This window comes from Peromyscus eremicus, chromosome 8b (genome assembly GCF_949786415.1).
Source record: "Peromyscus eremicus chromosome 8b, PerEre_H2_v1, whole genome shotgun sequence".
Lineage (NCBI taxonomy): Eukaryota > Metazoa > Chordata > Mammalia > Rodentia > Cricetidae > Peromyscus > Peromyscus eremicus.
Window position 1 is genome coordinate 55094363 of NC_081424.1, and position 26139 is coordinate 55120501.

Consider the following 26139-nt stretch of genomic DNA (forward strand, 5'->3'; position numbering starts at 1 on the left):
ACTTGGAAGGTAGAGACAGGAGGATCAGAAGTTCAAGGTTATTCTTACTACATAGTGAGTTTGAGGCCAGTTTGAGCTACTTGAGACTCTATTTTTTAAAAAAAATTATTCTTTTTTAAGAAATTTTCTATTCATTTTACATACCAACCACAGATCTCCCTGTCCTCCCTCCTCCTGCCCCCCAGCTTTTCCCCCCAACCCACCCCCCATTCCCACCTCCTCCAAGGCAAGGCCTCCCATGGAGAGTCAGCAAAGCCTGGTACATTCCGTTGAGGCAGGTCCAAGCCCCCCCTCCCCCCCCCCCCCCCCCCCCCGCCTCAAGGCCATGTGAGGTGTTCCACCATAGGCAGTGGGCTCCAAAAGGCCCACATATGCACCAGAGACAGATCTTGATCCCACTGCCAGGGGCCCCTTAAGCAGGTCAAGCTACACAACTGTCTGGCTTATGCAGAGGGCCTAGTCCAGTCCCGTGGAGGTTCCACAGCTGTTGGTCCAGTTCACGAGTTCCCACTAGCTTGGTTTGGTTGTCTCTGTAGGGTTCCCCATCATGATCTTGGGCCCCTCCCCCACTTTGCTCATACAATCCCTCTTCTCCCTCTTCAGCTGGACTCCTGGAGCTCGGCCTGGTGCTTGGCTGTGGATCTCTGCATCTGCTTCCATCAGTTACTGCACGAAGGCTCTATGATTAGTTAGGGTATTCACCAGTCTGATTACCGGAGTAGGCCAGTTCAGGCACCCTCTCCACTATTGCTAGTAGTCTAAGGTGGAGACTCTAAAAAAAAAAAAGAAGAAAGAAAGAAATCCAAAGGTGAGGTCGTGAACAATACAAAAAAGGAGCAAATTTCTGTTCACATTGGTTAAACAAGTCCCCAGATTCTCAGAACACAAGGTTAACACCAAGTTGTGCTGTCAAGTTGTGGAAAAGTACCAGGGTTAAATCAATCCAGAGGAGGAAAGGTTTATTTTTGCACCCTGGTTAGAGACCCTGTTCTCCTGCACAGCAGTCAGGTGCCCGGTGATTTATTTGAACTTGCTGACCCTTGTGTGGCCAGTGTGGGTGACAAGTGATGGAAATGAGTGCCTTGGGCTTACACGGGTAAGATGGAGGAGAAGCATTCCGCGCTGGGCTTGAAGGGAGAGAGTGAGCTTGTGGAAAAGAAGAAATTGTGAGTCAGAAAGTAGGATTCCACTGGTTAATTCTGTTGTTAATCAGACATGGGTGAACTGGAGCTTGGCACCACCCTCCTCTAGGGACCAAGACAGGTGGCCTGAGTCCTGTGCCCTGACCCCAGCTCTTTCTGCAGGCTCACTGGCTGGATGGCTTGTCACTGCTCAAGGGTCAAAGCTGCCTCTATAGGTTCCCACACCCTGCCCAACCCTTGAACTGAGTTCTGCAGCTGACAGGGCTCTGTAACCAAGCTGGGCTGGCAGGCTCCCCACTCCTCAGAGTTTCTGCTCTGAGATGAGCTTTCTGAAATGCCTTTGAAGTCTCATGGTCCTGGATACAACTGCAGACCCCTCCACCTCCTTATTCTACATCCTCACAGGAGTGGTTCAAACTTGTGGGAAACGTCATGGAAAAGGTCACGATCCCTGGCATGTATCCTTGACTGTCAACCACCCATGCACCCAGGTTGCTGTTACCTTGAAGAGTTTGACAAACTGAATTGGAGTTGTGATTTGTTTTTCATCCCTGGTTATAGGACCTGTCCAACATAGTTATAAGCAATGCAAGTTATGACATATTATGCTGGATTTATTTCCTTGCTTCAAATTTTAAAGCACCATAGATCTAGGTCATTATGGAAAGATTTAAAAGAAATGGGGGGAAAAAAAACAACACTTTTTTCCCCCTGCTAAACCTCTGGGGTGGGGCTATGTATTTTGATTTTATACTTAGCACATTTTATTGTTTTTTTTTTTTTTCCTTTAAAGAAAAGTAAGACAGGGTTCTAGTCCCAGTTAGCTTGGTACTTGCTATGTAGCCCGGCCTGGCTTCAAACCTGAAACCATTCTCCTACCTCAGCCTTGCAAGGAGCGTGGTTATAGGCAACTGCCACCAGTCCTGGCTTACCTAACCTTTTTGGGTCAATAAGCAACCTCAGTCTCTTGTGGTTTGGATCTGATTTGTTCCTGAAGGTCTCACATGGTGGGAGTTTGGTCTTTAGTGTGGTGATTTTTTTTTTTTTTTTTTTTTTGGTGAAACAAAGTTTTATTGGGGTTCTTGCAAGAGTAGAAATGACTCAAAGACAGCTACAGCACCAAGCCCACACCATCATGAGTGACAATTCACAAAATCTGGAGCCTGGAGCTAGTGTGGTGACTTTTAAGATGTGGTGGGATCTATATATTACCATGGGGGCCGGTGCTCAAGGAAGGAATTTGTGTAGGGTTCATGATACTCTGCTTGGCTCTTGAGAGAGTGTAATTATAAAGGTACATGCCTGGGCCTGTCTCCCTCCCAGGCTTCCTGTCTGGCCAGATCTTACACACTTTTGCCATGATGTCATCCACAATGGCATCCAGCGAAAAAAACTCCTTAAAAGAGCTGACATTATGCTGGACTATTCAGAAGCAGAAATCTGATAGTCAGACTTGGATGCAGTGGTTCATGCCTGTAACCCCAGAGTGCAGGAGGCAGAGATCTGAGACTCTCTGTGAGCTAGAGGCCAATCTGGGGGTGGGGGAGGGAGGGGAGAGGGAGAGAGGAGGAAAAAGTCCTGTGGTGGCCTTTAGGTCAACGCTGTTTCCTCACGGTAATAATCATTGTTTTCTTCCCACTACGTTATTTCTCATGTGGCTTGGGAATTTCAAGCAAAGAGAACCAAGAATTTGCAATTAAAGAAAAATTATGGAAGAGAGATGAAAGGCTTCCATTTCAATGGGATATGTGTGTTAGAGGCACGTGCGTATGGCCTCAGTGGTGAGGTGCCTGCTGATTATTTCAGTGGCAGGCTTTTTAATTAGCATGCCACAGTCACACACTTTCCCATCGGATCTCATAACTACTCTTCCAACGTGGTTTCCACCAGGGATGCTGTTAGCGGAAACAACAGATGACCCAATTCCGAGTTAATGGAGAGACGGTGAAGGCTCTCTAGCTCACATTAAAAGAGGTCCAGGGAGATTCCCCTCTGCTAGTCCTGTGATCAAAGCATCCCAAGGCGGATGGAAGTGCCAGTCCCTTCTAGCTCTGTCAGCTTCTTGCCCATGCCTGTCATGGGAGAGGTCAGCTTCCCATGGCAGCTCGAATTCTATCTTCCCAGAAGATAATCCTCTCTCCACATCTCTCACACACAGGCTTAAGTGTGCTCAAGGGTTGGAACATCTTCATTTGGCTTAGGCTATCAGCTTGAGTGTGACAGACATTGAACAGTCAACCATAATGTCCTCCACATTCTTCCGTGGGGGTGGAGGGCGTCATCTGATCTGAGGTTGGCAAGCTACAGACATGGGACTGTATCTGGCAGGCTGGCTGTTTTCAAAAGTGAAGTTTTCTTGGCCCACAGCCACGCACATATGCTCACACATTGCTGATGGCAGCTCTCATGCCACAGGGGCAGAGCTGAGGATGACAAAAAACGGTACGCCCCATACAGCCTAAACAATTTATGGTCTGACCAACCCTTTGATGAGTTTGCTGGCCTTTGCTCTGGATGAAGCAAAGGAATTAAGTTAAACAACCAGTCCAAAGTCAAAGGACTGATAGGAAGCAGAGAAGGGAGTCCAGATACCCCAACCCCAGATCTGCCAGGGCAGAGACGGGAGCCCAGATACTCACTGTCCCCAGGTCTGCCAGGAGACTTTCTTTGACTGAGCTGGCATTTTTTGCCATGTCTACCGATAGTGCCTAACAAATAGAATACTGCTGACTTAAACTTGTGGGGAAAAAATGGCGGCAACAACTGATCCAGCACTTAGAAACAACTACTTCAGGGGCTGGAGAGACGGCTCAGTAGATAGGAGTACTTGCTGCTCCTCTGGAGAGCCAGGGTTCTATTTCCAGCACCCACATGGCAGCTGTAGCTCAAATTCCAGGGGCATCTTCAGGCCTCTTCGGGCACCAGTCATGCATACAGTACAGAGACATACATGCAGGCAAAATATCCAGACATCCAGGAGAAAAAGACTCGTGTGAGTATGAAAGGGGGCTGGAGAGATGGCTCGGTGGTTACAGTGGTTAAGAGCACATGTTGCTCTTGCAGAGGACCCAGGTTCAGTTCCCAGTAACCACAGGGCAGCTCACAACCATCCATAACTATGCCAGTTTCAGGGGATCTGATGCCTTCTGGGCTTCTTAAGCACCAGGCATGTACATGGTGTACAATTATACATGCAGGTAAAACACTCAAACACATAAAATAAAATAAATGAATCTAAAAAGCAGCGAGGCTGAGAGAGGGTAAGGGAAAAGGAAAAGATGTCTACCATGACCCACAGACTCCACTAATGTTCTTCCTCATTTCATACACGCAGGCTTACATGTGCCTGGTTCTAAGAGCATGGCCCAGAGGTAGGACATCACTGTTTAAATTAGTGACTGGGGCAGGTAGGTACTGACACCCAATTTTCAAAAGATACAAACACCAACTGGACCGTCAGAACATTTCAATAACCAGTGGGATAAAAAGAGAGATAGAAAAAATGACTTTATCTGGTGGTACACGTCTGTAATCCTGGCAGAGGCAGGAAGATAACTCCAAGTTTGAGGCCAGCATGGTCTGTAGAGAGTTCTAGACCAGCCAGGGCTACTACATTTAAGACACTGACACACACATATAACATTTTCATATAGACGAAATGTTGACCCATATTTATTTTGATAGTATTAAAACAATATATATTCAGTATTAACCACACTTCCAAAAAATTCTTTTGAGACAGGATCTCATGATGTAGACCAGGCTGGCCTGTATTCCATCTGCTTCTGCCTCCTAAGTGTTGAGATTAGGTGTGACTTCCAATTTTGTTTTTAATTTGTGTGTGTGTGTGTGTGTGTGTGTGTGTGTGTGTGTGTATGCCCATGAGTATATGCTCATAGACCACACAGAGGTCAGAGGAGGAGATCTAGTAGTTTCCTCAATAAATAATTGAGATAAAATATACACCTATCTCTGTCTCTGTCTGTCTGTCTAACTCTCTCTCTCTGTTTGGGTGTGTGTACGTGTGCAAATATCTGAAGCCTCCCATTTTTCCTATGCTGGACGGCCATCAAGCTCCCAAGATCCTCTGTTCTCTATCTCCCAACACTTAGGTTATAGGCACATGTGGTTGTATCAGGCTTTTACATGCATGTTGGGGACTTGAACTTGGGTCCTGTTGCTTTCACAACAAGGACTCTTACCTACTAAGACATCTCCCCAGCCCCTGTTTATTTGTTTTTAAAGATAGGGTCTGGCTATTTAGCCCAGGCTGGTTCCAAACTCTAATCTCCCTGCCTCAGCCTCCTCAGTGCTGGGTTCACAGATAGGGGGTGCCAAACCCAGCCATACTTTGAACTGAGTTTGGATCTTTTTTCATGCTAGTGAACGTTTCCAAATAAGGTCACAGTGCTGGTTACTTTTTTTTTTCCTGTGATTTTTTTTTTCTTTAGACAAGGTTTCTCTGTGTAGCTTTGAGCCTTTCCTGGGACTCACTCTGTAGACCAGGTTGGCCTTAAACTCACAGAGATCCACCTGCCTCTGCCTCCCAAGTGCTGGGATTAAAGGCATGTGCCACCACCGCCTGGCTGCTGGTTAGTTTTTAAAGAATTATTATTATTATTACTTGTCAACTTAATACAAGCTAAAATCATCTAGTAAAAGGGAACCTCAATTAAAATATCTCCATCAGATTGACCTTTTAGCATGTATGTGGGATATTTTTCTTTATTATGAATTGATGTGGGAGGGTCCAGCCCACCACTCCTGGGCAAGTGGTCCTGAGTTTTATTCATGCACTCCTTTAGTCCCAGCACTTGGGAGGCAGAGGCAGGCAAATCTCTGAGTTCAAGACCAGCCTGGTCTACAGAGTGAATTCCAGGACAGCCAGGGCTACACAGAGAAACCCTGTCTCAAAAAAAAAAAAAAAAAACAAAACCAAAAACAAAAACAAAAAACCAAAAAAAGCCACCAAAACAAACAAATAAACAACAACAACAAAAAGAACAACCAAAAAAGCAGGCTGAACAAGCCCTGGGGAGCAAGCCAGTAAGCAGCGTTCCTCCACAGCTTCTGCTTTAGTTCCTGCCTCCAGGTTGCTGTCAACTTCCCTCAGAGATCGAGTGTGTGACTTACATGAGCTTTACTTTAATAAGCCCTTCCCCTGTCAAGCTGCTTTTGGTCAGAATATGTGTAACAGCCACAGCAAGCAACTGATACAGTCACCTTCTGACATCATGGGGCTTGGAACCTCAGTATCACTTGAAGGTCAGTGGAACTTATATATAACATCTGGTTAGGGGACAAGACTCTAGGAAAAAAGCACCCGAGAACAAGTGAGCTAGTCGGCGGAGAGAAGAGACCTCAAAGCCACTGTGATCTACTTACAGTGAAAATGGGATTATGTGGTGACTTGACTCTAAGTCTCCAGGGTTTCACTTCCTTTAACAAAACTCCAAGTTCCTGTCTGGCGGTGGTGGTGCATGCCTTTAATCCCAGCACTCGGGAGGCAGAGCCAGGCGGATCTCTGTGAGTTCGAGGCCAGCCTGGTCTACAGAGGGAGATCCAGGACAGGCACCAAAACTACACAGAGAAACTGTCTTGAAAAAACAAAACCAAACCAAAAAGCAAACAAACAAACAAACAAAACCCCTCCAAGTTCCTAAACACTCTACCGTGCCCCAACTCTTGTCTGTACCCAGTATGCGCACACACACATACACTACCAACATTTGTCAGGCTTGGTGGCTAGTGTGTTTACCTACCAAGTCATCTCCCTTTCCCTTATTCATGAAGTTTTAAAGATTAAGTTTCCAGTCTTTCTCCTCCAGATAAAAACACTTCCTTTGGGAATCCTTCTGCTTCCTGCAGAAAGAGTTAGAATTATAGGTGGCTGTCTCCCTGCCTTCCCAGTGGGTAATTATTCAAGCGACCTGCCTGGCACAATCTTGTTCCCTCCTCTGTCTCAGACCTGTTGAGTTTCTCAGGGGGGCGTGGCTTCCTGTCTTTGCCACCCTGCAAGCACAGAAACAATGCCCTTAGGTCTTCAGCTTGTGGTCGCTCAGGGAGCCCCACGGGCTTCTCTCGACGCCCACGATTTTTGCTGTAAATAAAGGAGATGGTGGTGGTCAGTATGGAGGTCTAATACATCATCTAACTCTTGCTAAAGTTTGTGAGCAAGTTTTCTCAGGAGGTATCTTCTCCAGATCTGCCCTTGGGAGCTCCTGGGTTCCACGATGGGGAGTTTTACAAACTGAGGAACCACAAAAACACAAAACAAACAAAAAACATGCCCAGTACTGATAAGGATGTGAAAAACTGAATATGTCATACACTGCTCCTTAGGACAAATGTCAGAACTGCTACTCTGAGAAACATTTTTTTTCTAGAAACTATAGCTACACTGTCAACTTCGGAAAAAAGTCTCCCAGTTTACCATGTTGATTTGATATTGTACCATAATTTTATTGGTCTAGAAGTGTTAAAACTTATTTTTTCCATTTGTACAGGGATAACAGTGTATTAGATATATAAGGTCTTAATTTACATGTATTTGATTATAGATTTACAATTAATTTTCTCTTTTCTGAGACAGGGTCTCTCTACATAGCCCTGGCTGTCCTGGCACTCACTCTGTAGACCAGGCTGGCCTCTTGGCCTTGAATCACAGAGATCCACCTGCCTCTCCTCTCAAGCGGTTGGATTAAAGGCATATACCACCATGCAGATTCGCAATTTCTTTTGTGGGAAGTGGTTTGAGACAGGGTCTCAGGTACTTTAGGCTAGCCTTAAACAGGCTATATAGCTAAGGATGACCTTGAACTTCTGATTCTCCTATTTCTACCTCCTGAGTGCTGGGTTTATAGGATTGCACCACAATGAAAGGCATAAATAAAAAAAATTGCAATTTCTTATAAAACAACACTCATTTCAGATGTGGGCATGCATACCTGTAGTCCTAGCCTGAGGTCAAAACAGGAGGATCATGGGTTTGAGGCTATCTTGGGCTACACAGTAAGTTGCAGCTTAGCCTTGGCTACTCAAAGGTGTTCTCTCAAAAATAAACAAACAAATAAGTAAATAAAAAATTTGTGTACCATGTGATTCTTGGGTGCCCCAGGTCAATGAAATCTTATGCACCTACAAAAACTTGCACGTAAATATTCACAGAGCTTTATTTGTAATGGCAAGAGAGAAGATGATGAATAAACCACAGTGTATCCACACCATGGAACACCTGCTCAGCAATAAAAGAGAACGAGTTACTGATACCTGTGAAAACTTGTGTGAATCTTAATTCTCCTGAGTGGGAAAAGCAAGTCTAGAAAGGCATATTGAAAATGCTATGATTCTACTGGTACATATGTATTTCTACAGAATCTCACTATGTGTTGCTCAGGTTCATCTCAAACTTACGGGATCGAGCGATTCCCCTCATCTTCCACTCCTGAGTAGCTGGGACTGCGTGTATGCGCTGCTCATCCTGCATAATGGTTTTCAGAAAACCGAGCCTTAGATATGGAAAGCAGATAGTGGTAAGCAGAGGTTAGAGATGTGGCAGGAGATGGGGGAAGTGGTCATAAAGGGAACCTTGAGGGGTTTCAGCTGTTTTTTGTTTTGCTTTGTTTGGGACAGAGTCTCAGATATCCCTGCTGGCCTCAAATTCACTATATAGTCAAGGATGGCCTTGAATAAACTCTTGATCTTCTTGCCTAAGTCTCCCAAGTTCTGGGAGTCCAGGAGTCAGAAACACACACACACACACACACACACACACACACACACACACACACACACACAAACACTGGGTGGGGAATTTGAAAAAGATCTGTAGATATTATTACTATCTATGCTCCAAACTGTGGTTATGATGTAATTATGTGAGTTGGTACCATTGGGGGAAGCTAGGTAAAGGGTATACGAAAACTTCCTGAGGAAAGGTATTTTTTTTTTTTTTTCAAGACAGGGTTTCTCTGTAGTTTTGGAGCCTGTCCTGGACTAGCTCTGTAGACCAGGCTGGCCTCAAACTCACAGAGATCCACCTGCCTCTGCCTCCCAAGTGCTAAGATTACAGGCATGTGCCACCACTGCCTGGCCTAAAAATCAATAGTTTTTGTTTTTTTTTTTTTGTTTTGTTTTGTTTTTGGTTTTTTGAGACAGGGTTTCTCTGTGTAGCTTTGCACCTTTCCTGAAACTCTCTCTGTAGCCCAGGCTGGCCTCGAACTCACAGAGATCCACCTGCCTCTGTGTTGTTTTGTTTCATTTTTCGAGACAGGACTTCCCTGTGTAGCTTTGGAGCCTGTCCTGGAACTCACTCTGTGGACCAGGCTGGCCTCAAACTCACAGAGACCTGCCTGCCTCTGCCTCCCAAGTGCTGGGATAAAGGCATGTGCCACTATCCCTGGCTGAGGAAAGTTTAATAGCAAATTATTAACTATTTACATAGTACATTTTCAGATATGAAGAAGATGCCAACTGTCTCCTTAAACATCAGAGCTTGAATGAGAATTTTCTACCCTACAACCTAACTGAAACCCGAGTAGAAAACTGAACTAAAGTCGTGTTTCATTTGAAATTTAAAGTCCCCAAAGACGGAATTATTAACAGAAGAGGGCTAGAGAGACGGCTCAATGCTTAAGAGCACTGGCTGCTCTTCCAAAGGACCCAGGTTCAATTCCCAGCACCCACATAGCAACTCACAACTGTCTGTGACTCCAGTTTCAGGGGATCTGACACCTTCACACAGATATACGTGCAGGCAAAACACCAGTGTACATAAAATAAAAATAAATAAATCATTACGAAAGGAACTAGTAGGGGAGTATGTATGAAGATACAGAGAAACTTTATGTGGGTCCCCTGACACAGTGCAGAGAGGTGGCCCAGAAATGGACAGTGTAGAAGGGGCTCAGATCTCACAGGAAGCTGTAGTTTAGCCTAACATGGAACAGAAGCGCCTTGTATCAACTGTGCTGGAGCCGGTCCGTGGTTGCAGTAGACGCTGTTGTTAGCTATTTCCTTCCATTGACAAACTCCCTCCTGGAGGAAGGATGGGGCCTCCTAAGATCCAGGGAGCTCTGGTCCGTGCAAGGTTCATAAGGCCCCCACCCCAGGGTCCTCCAAGCAGTAAACAGACTCAGGGAGAGGGTTGTCCAGTGGGGCTGCCTGTGTGTTTTTCAGGAAGATCCAGGGATGCAGCTTTCATGGTGGAGTGTGCTTGGTGACGCAGGTTCTGTAGGTAACACCACTGTTAAGTCACTGGCTCTCCAAGCTGCACTCAGGTAATTTCTTTGGTTTGTCCCTCAGTGCACTACCTGGGGTGAGTAGAAATTTGTTCACATCTTGTCAGGAAAAGTCACACAACAGCCACTGTGTAGCATCAAGTCCGATGCCCTTGGAAAGCTAGAAAGCTTAACATCATCTTCCTTTAGGTAAACTAAAAGCAAGTTTACTATCTGCCATGAGGGGTGTATTGGCAGCTGATTACCGGCACATGTGGCTTCAGCAAATGTACTGATTCTCCTGCATGGCAAAAATTGCTTATTGGTCTGAGGTTCCGAGGTTCCAAGGTTTGAGGGAAGTGGTCAGCATTGTGGGCCAGGACTTTGATGTTTTCCATTTTGTTACCACTTGGTTGGCTGGTGTTCTAGTTCTGGTTTTGTTACTGTGATAAACTATGACCCAAAACAATCTGGCGAGAAAGGGTTTGTCTTACACTTCCAGGTCACAGTCCTTCATTGAGGGAAATCAGGGCAGGAACTCAAGGCCAGGAGCCTGGAGCAGAAACCAGGGTTGAACACTGTTTACTGGCTCCCTCCTTTGTCTTGCGTACTGCAGGCCATCTCCTTGGGGATGGTACTGCCTACATTCAACTAGCAATCAAGAAAACGCCCACAGGGACATGCTCACAGGCCAGTCTGATCAAGAAAGTTCTTTAGTATATATAACACACTCTCTTGTATCTTATCCTATTGGAGAAAAAAAAATTGACAGAAGGCCCCAGATCACTGCTACCAAGTCACACTGTCAGGATGGGGCAGCAACCTTGGCTCTGGTTGTATGCATGGCTGTGAAGCAAGGACCACACACTGTCTATCTGGAGGTGCCCTTTGCAAAGGGGACAAGGGTTCTGCAGGAAGGCAGCAAGCTGTGCCTGCCCATTCTCCTCTCCGCTCCATGCTACAGACCAAGATTCTGGTCCTAGCCAGAGGTTTACCAAGTAGGAAATAGATGCTGTTGGAGAAGAAAAGGCTGCTGACTCTTTATTCTCACATTTTCATCCTTTGAGAAAGGGTCTCACTTTGTATCCTTGGGTGGCCTAGTACTATGTAGTTCAGGTTAGCATGGGAACCTGATGAAATCCTCCTGCCTCAGCTTTCCAAATGTTGGTGTTGCAAGTGTGAGCCATCATGTCTGGTGACTTAGGTCAGAATTTTTATTGCTGTGATGAAACAGAACACCATGACCAAAAAGCAAGCTGGGGAGGAAAGGGTTTCTATGGTTTACACCTCCATATCACTGTTCATCATTGGAGGAAGTCAGGACAGGAACTCAAACAGGGCAGGAACTTGGAGGCAGGGGCTGATGCAGAGGTCATGGAGGGGTGCTGCTTACTGGCTTGCTCCACATAGCTTGCTCAGGCACCACCTGCCCAGGGATGGCACCACCCACAATAAGCTGGGCCCTCCCACATCAATCACTAATGAGAAAATGCCCAGCAGCCAGCTCTTACGGAGGCATTTCCTCAGTTGGGGTCCCTCCTTTCAGCTAACTCTAGCTTGTGTCAAGTTGACATAAAACAGTCAGCACACCTGGCTTCCATTTCTCATATTAATTCTGATAGTTTTGGGCTGACAACAGGCATAAGCCAGTAAGACCACTTGTTCTGAAAGCCCGATAACTTGAATTTGATCTGAGGAACCCACAGTGGAGGGAGAGAACTGACTCCTGAGAGTTGTTCTTTGACCTCTATGTGTATGCCATGGCATATTTGTGCGCACGCACATGCGTGCACATACACACACAAACACTTAAAGGAATCTTATACTTTTTTTTTTGACAGTATCTCACTGTGTAGCCGCCTGCCTCTGCCTCTCGTGTGCTGGGATTATTAAAGGCGTGCGCCAGCACACCCAGCAAGTTTGTTTTTTGTTCTCAAAGACAGGGTCTCATGTAGCCCAGGCTGGCTTCAAACTCACTGTGTACCCAAGGATAATTTTGAACTTCTGCTGCTCTGGCTCCCGCCTCCCTCCCGAGGTTAGAGGTGTAGGCTACCACACCTGTTTATTGTTTTGAGCTGGTTTTTTTTTTTTTTTTTTTCTTTCGAGACAGGGTTTCTCTGTGTAGCTTTGCGCCTTTCCTGGAACTCGCTTTGGAGACCAGGCTGGCCTCGAACTCACAGAGATCCGCCTGGCTCTGCCTCCCGAGTGCTGGGATTAAAGGCGTGCGCCACCACCGCCCGGCTTGAGCTGGGTTTTATGCTGTAGTCTAGTCTTGTCTGGAATTCACTGTGTAGCACAAGGTGATCTTGAACTCAAGGCAATCTTCCTGCCTCCACCCTGGGTGTACTGGGACTCAGATTATAAGAATGCCCACCATACCTTGCTAATCCTGATCCTTTTAATGAAGCAGCTTTCAGTCAATCCTGCAACAAGATGGCTCTTCATCCCAGTGGCCATTTCTCTCTTTGCTCTGAGTCTCTCACAAGTTTCTTTTTCTTTTTCCTTTTCTTTTCTTCTTATGGCAGGTTCTGACTTTGTTGCCCTGGCTAACCTGGAATGTAGACCAGGTTGGCCTTGAGCTCTCAGAGACCGACTGCCTCTGCCTTCTGAGTGCTGGGATTAAAGAGACTAGGCCTCTAGATTAGAGGCAAAACTCAGATTAGAATTAAAGGTGTGTCCACAGACCCAGCAAAAGAGCTTCGGGTCTCTCTCGGAAGATGAAATTGGTGAGTTGCAGAAAACCGTCATTTTCCGACTGTACAGCCTTGGCCAGGTGGTCAGCTTCTTCAAGCCTCACACCAACCGAAGTTAAGTGAAGAGAATGAAAGGATCCATGGCACTGGATCACTGTCATCTGCAGTGATGGTATCAGAGCCTTCAATATGGATCACTGTCATCTGCCAGTGTTTGCACTTTATGGCTAATTAAATGCACTCTATTAAAGAGCTAGAGCCTCTAGGAACAGCTAGAATACATTTCCCCCCAAATTTATATTAAATGGACTATCGTCTGAACCTGATCGGCTTGAGGAAAGGATTATGTTTTATAAGATCAGGATTTAGCACTGTTTTTGGCCAAAAATAGTTTCCCTCTATTCCCATGTGACTTCTCTCAAGTTAAAGGCCTTGTATAAAAGACAAGTCTTTCATGTTTTTTTTTTTTTTTTTCCCTGTGACTTTGCACTCAACTGCAATGTCCTTTCTCTATATTTTCAACCTGCTCTCCTGGGCTCATCTCCAAAGCTATCTCTTCTGCACTAAGATTTTTTCTTCTTCACAACTTCTCATTTGAAAAAATAAAAAGTCAAACCTTCAGAAAAGGCAACATGACAGTACAAGGTCACCAATAAGTTTCTCCTACATTGAACTCTAAGCATTTCTTAAGATCTGCTTTCTGTTTATGTGTGTTTTCTAAAGCATTCAAAAGTTGCCAATCATCACCTAAGAACATGGCCACTCTTCAGCACAGCAAAATACTAATATCTCACCCCAGACACTAACATTGATGAAATATTACCTACCATATAATTTTCACAACAAAGCTGGGTATTGAACCCAGAGTCTTATACATGCTAGGCAAGTTTTGTACCATTGAACTATGCCATCTGCCCTCAAATGTTTTGAAGAAATGGTTCACTTATCACCATAGGCAAGGAATGACAATGGAATGGAAAAGTGCTTTGAGAATCTTGGCAGAATCAACTTCCTCCTCAGTGTTCTGGAATTTTCTTTAAGCTTCTGCTTGAGATTCAGGGTCTTCTGGACAGTCAGCTTGACGGCTTGGGGCTATAGTGTTCCACGGGGGCAACTGTTAGCTTTGTCTGCCCCTGCTACTGCCCCCCACATGAAACTGGGGTGATCTGCCATTTGAGCTGTGTTTCTAGCGTCAGGCCAAAATGGCAGGGACAAAAAGATTGAGCCAGCATAATGATACAGTGGTTGGGTCACCTGGATTCTGAGCCTGCCTGTTTGTGAGCTGGAGCGACTATGTGTGTCCTAGGGCTGTAACAGCAGAGAGCCATTGGGGGAGGGGAGATTTAACAAGACATTTATTTTCTGGTTTGGGAGGCCAGAAGTCCAAAATGAAGGTGCTGGCTGGCCCTGGCTCTCTGAAGGTTCAGGAGATATTGGTCCCAGGCTGTTCTCTGAGTTTCTTGGGTGACCAGTGACCTGAGGCATCACCCCTCCCGAGTGTCATCTTCAGTTTGTTCTCACTGTGTCTGTCTCTTCCCCACTTCTTACAAAACATTGGCCAGATTTCCTGAAGAGCCCAGCCTATTCTAAGACATTATCTCGGATAATCCAACACAATGCCCTACTTTCAAATACACACACACTCCGAGCAGTAGAAGACTTAGGCTCTAGTAGCTAGTAGGGGACATAATTCAACCCACAAAAGAGGGTTTTGTGTGCTAACCTCTTCCGGACTTCTCTGTGACAGCATTTTTCTTTTTTGGTTTTGAGACAGGCTTTCTCTAGGTAGCCCTGTCTATCCTGTTCTGGAATTCACTCTGTAGACTAGGCTAACCTCAAACTCAAATCTGCCTGCCTCTGCCTCCCAAGTGTTGGGATTAAAGGCATGTATCATCACGCCTGACATTTCTAATGATTTTTGTCTTACTTTTTTTTTTTTGATATTGGGTTTCATATAGCCCAAGCTGGCCTGGAACTTGCTATGTAGCCAAGGATGACCTTGAATGTCTGATTCTCCTGCTTGCACCAGAGCTGGGATTACTATGCCCAACAAATAGTACTAAAATGTTTCCATTTTGGTTCTAGGCTCCAAGTAAGGATGCTGAACTGACTTTTATTGTCCTGCATCTTCAGTCTCCTTTAATTTAGGACAGCTGTTTTAAAATTTTCCTGTGTAAGAATTTCCTGGAGCCAGGAGTGATGGCACCTGTAATCCTAGCACATGGAAGGTGAAAATAGGAAAAAGATTTCAAGGCCAAAGCTATGCATGGCTCCACAGTTGAGTTCCAGGTGAATCTGGATTACATGAGAATCTAGCAGTTGAAGTCAATGAAAGTTTGTGTACTTAGTGTGTACTAGGCCCCGGGTTCAGTCTCTAGCCCAGAATCATTTCTGGACTCACATCTGGAGTTTTTAGACAGGGTCTTGGTATGTATTCCAGACTGGCCTTGAACTTTTTTTGATTCTACTTCCCCAGCCTCTTGGAGTGCTGGAATTACAAGTGTGTGCTACCAAAATTGGGCTTAAAATAATGTTTCTTTTTTTTTTTTTTTTTTTTTTTTAGTTTTTTTCAAGACAGGGTTTCTCTGTGTAGCTTTGCGCCTTTCCTGGAACTCACTTGGTAGCCCAGGCTGGCCTTGAACTCACAGAGATCCACCTGTCTCTCCCTCCCCGAGTACTGGGATTAAAGGCGTGTGCCACCACCGCCCAGCTTGTTTCTGTCTTTTTTTAAAACAATGTTTAGGTTTGGGCTAGGCATGGTGGTGCAAACCTTTAATCCCAGCACTCGGGAGGAAGAGGGAGGAGATCTATGTGAGTTCGAGGCCAGCCTGGTCTACAGAGCAAGTTCCAGGACAGCTAAGACTGTTATACAGAGAAACCTTTTCTCAGAACACGTGCTCCCACGCACCCCACCAGAAAAAAAAGACTTGATTGTGAACCACCTGCTATGGGTACTGGGAACTGAACCTGGGTCCTCTGCAAGAGCAGGTGCTCTTAACCACTAGCCACCTCTCCAGCCCCCAAGTTTATTTTATAAAACAGGTACAATAAGAGCACAACATACCCATAAACTAAAACAACTATAACAATATATTAATGTTATTGAAATCTGATGAATTATTAATTCTGGAACTGTCAATTTAATTTTTGTTGTTGTTGTTTTTTTCGAGACAGGGTTTCTCTGTGTAGCTTTGCGCCTTTCCTGGAACTCACTTGGTAGCCTAGGCTGGCTTCGAACTCACAGAGATCCGCCTGGCTCTGCCTCCCAAGTGCTGGGATTAAAGGTGTGCGCCACCACCGCCCGGCTCAATTTAATATTTTTAATCTGAGATGGTCTACGAGAACACTGAAACTGTGGTAAGGCAAGATTACTCCATTGATTAGGTTACAGTCTTCATGACCCAGTCACCTCTTAGTAGTGTCATCACCTGTGGAGCAAGCCTTCATCACCACAGCCTTTTTGGGGTGCTCCATTAGCTATCCAAAGAAAATGTACTTTGGAGTGATACTTTGAGAGGAAGCACACATTCTGGCCCACAGTAACTTTTAACATTTTCAGTGATCACCCTGGCTTGCATCAGTTGTAACACTGGAGATCCAAACCCCGAACTTCAGCTTCTAGCGGGCAGTGCACCTACGCCTCTACCCTTGACTCAAGATCGGTCCTCCTTGGTCAGGGGCAAGTCATTCTCTTCCATCCGCAGGTAGCTCCAGGAGGGATGCACATGGAGTGGAGAAGGAAAGGGGAATATCTGCCTAGTTAGGTAGATCAGCTGATCAACCAGGTGGTCAATGCAGGTGATATGTCACAGCCAGAAAGTCTTTCCACCCAGGGGCCACTTCTTGATAATCACAGTAGACGTCTGGAGAGCTCTGGGCCATACGGTATAGCTTATCTTTTTTTTTTTTTTTTTCCCTTTGGAGACAGGGTCTCACTATGTAGCCGTGGCTAGTCTTGATCTTACAGAGATATGCTTGCCTTCGAACTGTTGGGATTAAAGGCATATGCCACCACAGCCAGCAGATTTATCTTATTTTCTGTGTGTATGTTTGCATGCTCCCATGTTCTGTCTGCCTTCCCATCTTATCAGGACAGTCTGTACCTGGACCCTGCCAGATTCAGCAAGACTGGCTGGCCAGCAAACTCCAGGGATCCCTTTGTCTGTCTCTGTCTCTCCACCGAGGTTATGTGTGTTTGCATTCAGCCACAGACTTTATCGTACGGGTGCTGGGGCTGGAGCTCAGGCCCTCATTCTAATGCAACGCTTCACAGTCTGAGCCATTTCCTAAGCCCCACATTTAAATATTTTACTTTCACTAGGTCACTGGTGTACATAATATGGGCAGATTTATCTGAACATAATAATAAACCTTTATAGACTGAACTGGTGGTACACGCTTGCAAACCCAGCACTCAGGAGGCTTAAGTAGAAGGATCTGAATTCCAGTCCTGCCTGAGTCACATAGTGAAGCAGTCTCTAAGTTTTGAGTGTCACTTGTTACCCTTCGGTTTACTGTACACGGCATACTGATCCATCACTGTCGCCTAACTTGATGCAGAGAGCCCTGCTTGGGAAATCACATTTCCACAGAGCTCTTGTGAGCCGGAAACTCCCGTGCAGGATGCTAGAAAAATTGACCGGTTACCTCGCATCGACTTGCAATACTAAGCAGCAACCTGGGCCTTGCCACCTAACTCCATCTCGGCCACCGTACTGGTCCAGAATGAAGAAGGGATAGTTAGGAAGCGCCTACGCGCCGACGCAACCAGGGTGCTAGACGGGGAAACTGAGGTCTGGGCTCTGAGGCGACACCCCTTACGCCGTCCAGGCCTTGAGTAGGTACCTGGCGCTCGCGCCCGGCCCGCAACACTTCCTGTCCCGCGCGGGTGCGGAGCTCACGTGACCCGGGGCTGGGCGGAGATTACCTGAATAAGGACGTCACGTGGAAGGAGGCGGGGCAGGGGCGGGACGTCTCCGTTCACGTGACGGCCGCGACCGCGGAGCGCCTCCTCGCCGCACTCCCCCTAGGCTTCACTCTCGCTCTCCCGCTCTGCTTGCAGCTTCGCCTCCGCTCTTGCGGCGCGACCGTGTCCCAGACGCGGCCTGGAACGGCCAGCCGCCGTGAGCCCCACGCCACGAGCGATGCGGGCCGTTCAGCCGGGACCCGTGCCCTCCGGGCCGCGCGTCGCGCTCCTGCCGCCGCCGCTGCCGGTGCTGCTGCTGCTGCTGCTCGTGGTGGCCCCGGCCTCCGCGCAGGCCCAGGCCCCGGCCCCGGACTTGGCCGCTCTGTGCAGGTGGGTGTCCCGCGTGGCGGGCGCGGGCCGGGGGACACGCAGACGCCCGCCCCTCCCCGCCCCCGCGGGAAAGTTGCCCGCGTGGCGGCTGCGGCGCCGCAGGGCGACGCGCGGGGACCCGCCGCTGTGGCGCTAACCCACGGAGCCCCGTGCCCGGCCACTTGTGGCTGTCATAAGTCGGGCGGCTTTGTGCGACTCCCGCGGCCGGGTGTTCCCCCCTCGGAAGTTGCAGGGAGCAGAGCTGCGGCTGGGCTTTTGTCCCACTGCACGCACGTTTTCATTGAAGTTCCAGCCGCGGGGCTTCGGAGATGTCCCCTCCAGTGTGCAGACTCTCCAGGGAGCGCGAGCCCACGCGATGGCTTTGGAGTTGGGTTGTGGTGATTTCAGATAGATCCCGTCTATGGCAGTTCTCCTTTTTCCTTATTTAAAGTCGCTCTTTGTCAGTGGGTGATGCTTTTTCTTCTTTTGATGGGGGTTGAGGGGTGGTCATCTGTGTTGGCTTTCAAGACTTTACCCTTCAGTTCTCCCAGTCAGCTTCCTGTCTGGTTGCTCGCTCACATGATGTCATTGTCTCCAGAGTGGATTATTCTAGTAGTCTTCTGCTCTGGGAATCAAGGTTGTATAATCTCCAGTCTCCTTGAAGTTTGTTGGTGTTGGACACAGACTTGTGGGCCTAGGGAACTTCCAATACCAGGAGTTAGGGAAGGGCCTCCTTTGTACTCTTTAGGGTGATGGGAAGTCAAACCTTTTCTTGTTTTTAAAACTTGGCTAAGAAGGAAGCGGGCTGAAAATCTTGAAGCCAGCTTTTACCCTTGACTTTCATAAGCGAGTCAGATATTTCTGAGCCAAACTTCAAGTTTCTGATGTTAGTTACAGGCTTCTCTTTCCCCCTTGTATCAGAGAGTTTCGTTCTCACCTGGAGTTCACAACTTGTAGGAATCATTAATGTAGAGCGAATGAGGCAGACCAGACTTCAGACCAGACTTCTTTTTCCCATTTTGGAGAGTATTTGGAGGGAGCGCCTGCTGCACTGCGGTTTATAGACCAATTAGCTGCCCGAAGAGAAATTGCTGTCCCTGTAACTTCATAATGTGGAGGAAGGTTGCCCCTTAGACAATAGGGGGGCATTTAGAACAGGAAATTTTGGATTAAGGACTGCTGTGACTAAGAATTAACACAGCTGGGCTAGTGCTGTGGATGTGGTCTTACTAGTTAATTGGAATTTGTTTCTTTTGAGGAGGGTGGTACTGAGGATCGAACCTGGGTCAGGCATGCTAAGCAAGTAATCTACCACTGACCTACAGCCTTTCCTTAGGATTCTATTTTTACACTATTATTTTTAAAGAAGGAGAGAAAGAGAGAGATGTATCTGCCATGCAGAGGCCGGAACAGGATCTCAGATCCTTTGGAGCTGGAGTTACAGGTTGTTGTGAGTGGCTTGTCTGGGTGCAGAGAATTGAACTTGGGTCCCCGTCTCCAGACCACTCCTTGGCTATAGGAGAATTCATTTCTTTAAAAAAAAAAAATTAAAAATTATTTTTACTTTATTCTGTGTGCATTCGTATTTTGTTTGTGTGTATGTCTGTTGACCACATGCCTTCATGGTGTCCTTGGAGGCGATCAGGTTCCCTGGAACTGGAGTTAAAAATGGCTGTGAGGCACCATGTGGGTTCTGGGCATTGAACCTGGGTCCTCTGCAAGAGCAGCAAGGGCTTTTAACTGCTGAACCATCTCTCCTCCAGCACCCTAGAGTTTCTTTCTTTTCTCTTTCTTTCCTCCCCCGCCCCCCCCCCCCCCAGCCCCTTTCAAGACAGGGTTTCCCTGTGTAGCCCTGGCTATCTTGGAATTCACTCTGTAGCTGGTCTTGAACTTCGAAATCCGACTGCCTCTGCCTCCCGAGTGTTGGGATTAAGGGTGTGCACCACCACCTGGCCTAGAGTTTATTTCTTAATAGGTTAAAAGTTGTCTAGGAGAACTGATAAGACAGACAGACACTGGTGTCTCAGGGCCACTCTTGTGCACGGCCATCTCACTATCTTGAGCTTTTGGCATTCATCTCATGGGGTGGTGGGTGGGGTGGGAGTACTGGTACTTAACCTGGTAGAATGGCCTTTGTGTCCGCATACCGGGGCCACTATCACTGTGGCATGGCTTTGCCAGTGCTAGCCATGGTCTAAGGCTTTGTTAGAGGTGCCCGCCATAGTCTTAGACGATCTCTAAGGTTGTTCCTCTAGATTTCCTCAGGGAGGGTGATCTTCCCAGTCCTTCACATCTGTCCCTGCCTGTCACTATGCTCCATTTGTATGTAGAAACTTGCTTGGAACCAATTTTAGTGTTTCTTCCAAACTTAGTATGTACTTTGTGATGTGTGTTCCTGTTTAGTTTTGTGTTCTGGGAGATCAGATCAGGCCTGGGACAAGCTGGGCAGATGTGTTCTTACTGAGCTATACCCACAGCCCTTTAGAATTTCTTCATGCTTTTAACCACTTTCTGGGAATGTGGGCAGTTACCTGAGTACTGTGAGATAAAGTTGCCTTCAAGTCCCCTAAGGTGATCACATGTATAAGGAAGGAGGTTAGCAATTCTTTCTAAATCCAGTATAAGTCACATCAGTATCAAGGGAGCATGGTGTGTTGGTCCGCTTGTTTATTCTCTTCACAGGCTCCATGGCTGAGATGTAAGTAGCCCACACAGGTCTCCTGAGTGTGAACAGTAGACTCCTATAGTTGGTCACAAGGACTATTCCAGGTGTTTGTAAACCAACTGAAACAGACTACTTTTTCCTTTCTAAAATAAATAAATAAATAAATAAATAAATAAAAAAGTAAGTAAATGGACGTGGTATGGTTTGGTGCCCAGGGCAATTCCTGAAGTTGTTATTTCTGTGAAGGTATTGGCATGCCCAGGCATCACGGGGCTTTCCTAAGCTCGAGCCATAGGTTCTCAGCCTCTCCCAAGAGAGGCTAATTTTCAGAGCACAGTAGGGAAATCCTGGCCTATTTCTGGGGTGTCAGGTTCCGAGCTTTGAGATGAGCTCGTGCTCTGACCACTGGGATGGGGTGTAGTTCCTACCGCATTTAGTCTTGGGGAGGAGCGAAGGGACCCAAGTGGAGGGAACATTTAAGCAGCAGGTCTTGGATATTTGTACAGTGGACAGGCAGGCCTGCTCTGAGATGTGTGTGTACAGCAGACATGGCAGAGGCTCACAACTGCTTTCTCTCTGAAGAGACTGTGCGTACACATACTGGTACTGGGCCCTGACTGAACCTCGGGCCTCATGCCTGGTAGGGATGTCTTTTATCTGCCAGCTGCGGCCCTTCGCCTTTACCTTTTGAGACAAAAGCTTTCTAAGTTGCCCAGGCTGGTCTTGAACTTGCCATCCTCCTGCCCCGGTAGCCAGGATTCCAGGCACGACTTGGCTTGGTTGATAATTCATACTTGTCAAATGTCTGGAGGACAATGTGCTGTGGAAGAAGTTACTCAGCGGTCTCTTAGGGTGTGGTGTGCTAGTAGAGAGCTCGTGTGTAAAAAGCTTACTTTGTGAGGCCTGTTGGTGGCACTGACCTGCATAGTCTGGTGTAGGGAACATGTGAAGGTCAGTGGGGCAGGGTGAGAACAGGAGAGGGACAGCGGCCAGGCCATGCAGAACCACCAGACGGGACCGAGGAACGCTCTTGCTACTTTCAACTTTGCAGGATGCCATGTTACATATGTTCAATGCACGTTTCCACCCTTGATTCAGGTGTTTACAGTATTCTTCATGGGGGAAAGCTTAACAGTTGGAACTGCTTATAAAATGCTTGGCCTAGTGGGTACCTACTTTGAAAAATTTATACAGGATGTGTTTTCTCCAAATTGTTTGGGTATGAATGCTGGAGAGTTTTTATTATATTGAGGACAAGAGAATAATGAAGCCAGCTGGGAGTTGCAGTCAGTTTAGTTACTATCTCTAGGGAGTTTGTTTTTTTTCCCTCCTGCAATTTTTCCAAAAGAACAATGCTTATATGCCTAATTTGGGCCACATGTTAGCCTGGATCACATCCATTTGTGTGCATGCATTTCTTTTAACCATAAGTGTGTGTTAGCTAGGATTGTTAATTATGATGACGTTATGTTTTTCTTTTTTTTTTTTGACAGGGTCTCATACGCCCTCACTACAGCTCACTGTAGTGTAGTTGGGGGTGACCTTGAACTCCTGGTCCTTTTGCCTCTACCTTCTATCAGATCTTAAAACAGCATCTATATTTATTTATATTTATTTATTTATTTATTTATTTGCCTCTACCTTCTATCAGATCTTAAAACAGCATATTTATGTATGTATGTATGTATGTATGTATGTATGTATGTATGTATGTATTTATTTATTTTGTAGGTCATAATTTGTTTTTTGACCCCTTAGCAGTTTGTTTTTATCACATACTTACAGAAATTTAAGAGTTTCTAAGGTGTTTAGAGTCAAGTCCTTTCTTAGATATGTGTACTGTTGTTCCCCCCCCTCCCTCCCTCTCTCCCTCTCTCCCTCTCTCCCTCCCTTCCCTTTCTGTTGCTGTGATAAAACACCATGGCAAGACAGTTTATAGCTAAAAGAGTTTATCTTGGCTTTAACTGTAGTGGAAAGGAAAGCCTGCCTTGCTTCCTCCAGCAAGGCTGTACCTCCTAAGCCTCCCAAATGTCACCACCAACTAGGAATCAAGTAGTCACTGTGAGAGCCTATGGGGGCCATTCTCATTCTAGTCACCTCATGGCAGAACTTCACTGTTGGAAGGCCTTCCTGTGCATTGCAAGGTGTTAGGCAGCCCTCCTGGCCTGGACCCAGAAGGTGCCAAGGCTTTTTACTCTCACCTGGGTGACATAGAGGAAAATGTCTCCAGATATTTCAGATGAACCCCCTAACTATGAAAATTTCTCCTTTTGGGAATCACTGGGTACCCCAAGGTCACAGAGATTTTTCTCCAGTGTTTAATTCTAGAATCTTGGTTAAATTTTTTTGTTTTGTGAGGAGAAGGTGAGGGTTCATTTCCCCCTGAACGTGTTTTTTTTTATTTGCTGTCCTGGATGTGGTATGCTGGCTAAGTCGTGCCCCCCCCCCCCCAGGTTCCTTTGTGTAATGGAAATGGAACTCGATTTGTAGACCAGGCTGGCCTCAAACTCACAGAGATCTGCCTGCCTCTGCCTTCCAAGTGCTGGGATTAAAGGTATGCTGTAATTTTTCTTTGCTGTGTTCTCAACTCATTTTTGTTATCAGGAATATGACAGTTTTATGGAATCAGTCAACTTTTTTTTTTTTTAAATGCATTGGGATCAATTTTTGTATGAACTAGACATTTTCTATTCCATACATTTTGGTAGAACTTAGCAGTAATGTTCTAATAATCTGGTACTTTGGGGAAGGAGGGGTAGAATATGGGGAGGAGCTTGAAAATGGTATCAGTTATTTATTTATGTTGAGGCAGAGTCTCCTGTGTAGAGTAGCAAGCCTTGAACTTGGGATCCTCCTGCCTCAGTCTCTGGAGTCACAAGCATTTGTTACCTTTTAGGTTTACATTCTTGTTTATTCAGATTTCCTGTCTTTTCTTGAGCTAGTTTTGATAATCTGTGTTTTCCTAGGGGCGGGGGGAGGGGAGATGGGGAGAGATGAAGAGAGAGGGAGAGAGGGAAAGGGCACGTGCAAGTGTATGCATGTGTATGTATTGTGTCTATGACGTGTGTGTGTGTGTGTGCGCGTGTGCGTGTGCGCGCGCGCCTGCCTGCCTGCCTGCCTCTATGGTGTTATGTGTGTGTGGTCAGAGGACAACCTCATGTGCCTTTTATCTTTTCTTTGAGACAAGCTCTCTCACTGAGTGGTATTCTACCCAGGCAAGCTGGCCTCTGAGCTTCCAGAGATCTTCCTGCCTCCTCTACTCCGATCCCCTTCATCTATGGGATTATCAGTATGCTGCTGGCTTTTTAACGTGGGTTCTGGGGCTCTAATTTACCTTCTCACACTTATAAGGTAAGTACTCTACTGGCAAAGACATCTTCTCATCCTCAAAATTTCTCTAAAAATTAATTAAAGACAGGGTCTTGCTGTCTATCCTAGGCTGTCCAACTTGTGATCCACATCTTTAGTCTTCAAGTGCTAGCAGTCAGTGGTTTTTGTCATCACACCTAGCTTTTTTTTTTTAGATGTTTTCAAAATTTTTATGTGTATGAGGTGTCTAGTCTACATATATGTCTGTGCACCATGTGTGTTTAATGTCTTTAGAGTTCCTAGAAGAGGGTGTTGGGTCCCCTGGGACTGGAGTTATAAACAATGGTTAGCCACCGTGTGGGTGCTGGCAATAGAACTTGGGTCCTCTGGAAAACAGCCAGTGCTCTTAACCACTGAGCCATCTCTCCAGCTCCTAAGACATTCTTGACATTAACTTGTGCACATCTTCCTTCACTGTATTTACCAAAGGCTTGTTTACACTTCAGTCAATTCAGAAGAACTAGTGTCTTAGTTAGGATTACTATTGCTTTGAAGAGACACCATGACCATGACAACTCTAAGAGAAAATATCAAATTGAGGTGGCTTACATTTTCAGAGGTTCAGACCATTATCATCATGATACGTACAACATGGTGGCATGCACGAAGACATGGTGCTGGAGAAGTAGCTGAGAGTCCAACATCTTGACTTATAGGAAGTGATCTGTCTTACTGGGCGTGGTTTGAGCATATATTAAGACCTCAAAGCCCACCTCCACAATGACACACTTTCTCCGATAAGGCCATACCTACTCCAACAGAGCCACACTTCCTAATAATGCCATTCCCTTTGGGGGGCATTTTCTTTCAGACCACCACATTCCACTCCCTGGCCCCCAAAGGCTTATAGCCATATTATAATGCAAAAAAGTTTAACTTCAAAAGTCTCCATAGTCTATCATAGTATCAAATTTGATTTAAGAATCCAAAGTTCAAAGTCTCTTCTGAGATTCATGCAGTCTCTACTGTAATCCTCTATAAAATAAAAATAAAAAGAGATCACACACTTCCAACATATAATGGCACAGGATATACATTACCATTCCAAAACATAGGGAAGAGAGCATAGGGATGGAATACTGGACCAAAGCAAGACTGAAAACCAGCTGAGCAAACTCCAAACTCTGCATCTCCATGTCTGATGTCAAAGTGCTCTTCAGATCTCCAATTCCTTTCATCTTTGTTGACCGCAACACACTTTATCTTGGGCTGGTTCCACTCCCTGTTAGCAGCTTTCCTTGGCAGGTATCCCATGACTCTGGCATTTTTAATATCTTGGGGTCTCCAAGGCAATCTAGGGTTCTCCTTCACAGTTTCATGCAATGACCTCTCTGGGCCTCCATTCAGGGACACACCCCTGACACATGCCTGGCCTCAGTGGCTTTCCAAAGTCTCAGAAGCAAATTCCATAGACCTTTTCTTCTATCTTTAATTCTAAAGCCAGAACCATGTGGCTGAAGCTGCCAAGTTCTGCTGCTTCCTATAGGGAGCTAGAACATGGTCCCCTTGTTCAATTACATCTTCACCAGCTTTCTGTTTTCCATGGTTTCCTTCACTGCCTAAGCTTGGCTGTCCTTGAACTTGCTCTATAGACCAGGCTGGCCTCAAACTCTGCAGCCTCTGCCTTCGTTGAGTGTTGGGATTAAAGGTGTGCACCACCATACCTAGCTGTAAGCTTTTCATTAGTTCCTTTTTACAAGTTGGAAATATAGGTGAGTGGGATCTTGCCCTGAGGTCACTACTTCCTTTATTCCATTTCTTTATCCGTTATCTCCTT

At 46.1% G+C, this 26139-nt stretch overlaps 1 protein-coding gene and 1 long non-coding RNA gene across 4 annotated transcripts in view; one reads left to right on the forward strand and one right to left on the reverse strand.

Moving 5' to 3' along the window:
* Positions 1-309: 309 nt before the first annotated feature.
* LOC131918650 (uncharacterized) overlaps positions 310-26139 on the reverse strand; it is a 43925-nt gene continuing 18095 nt past the window's right edge. Inside the window, exons 1-5 of one of the 3 annotated variants that reach the window (XR_009381040.1) lie at positions 13881-15546; positions 12740-12911; positions 8556-8650; positions 7111-7242; positions 310-772 (exon numbers count right to left, since the gene is read on the reverse strand). This is a non-coding gene — a long non-coding RNA (uncharacterized LOC131918650). Of the gene's footprint in view, positions 773-7077; positions 7243-8555; positions 8651-12739; positions 12912-13880; positions 15547-26139 lie in introns of those variants that run through there. The other 2 variants (XR_009381039.1, XR_009381041.1) reach the window with 2 other exon arrangements.
* Positions 18198-26139, forward strand: part of Igf2r (insulin like growth factor 2 receptor) — a 97060-nt gene continuing 89118 nt past the window's right edge. The window contains exon 1 of the mRNA XM_059272840.1: positions 18198-18349. Coding sequence (XP_059128823.1) covers positions 18198-18349 — 152 coding nt within the window. The remainder of the gene's footprint in view (positions 18350-26139) is intronic.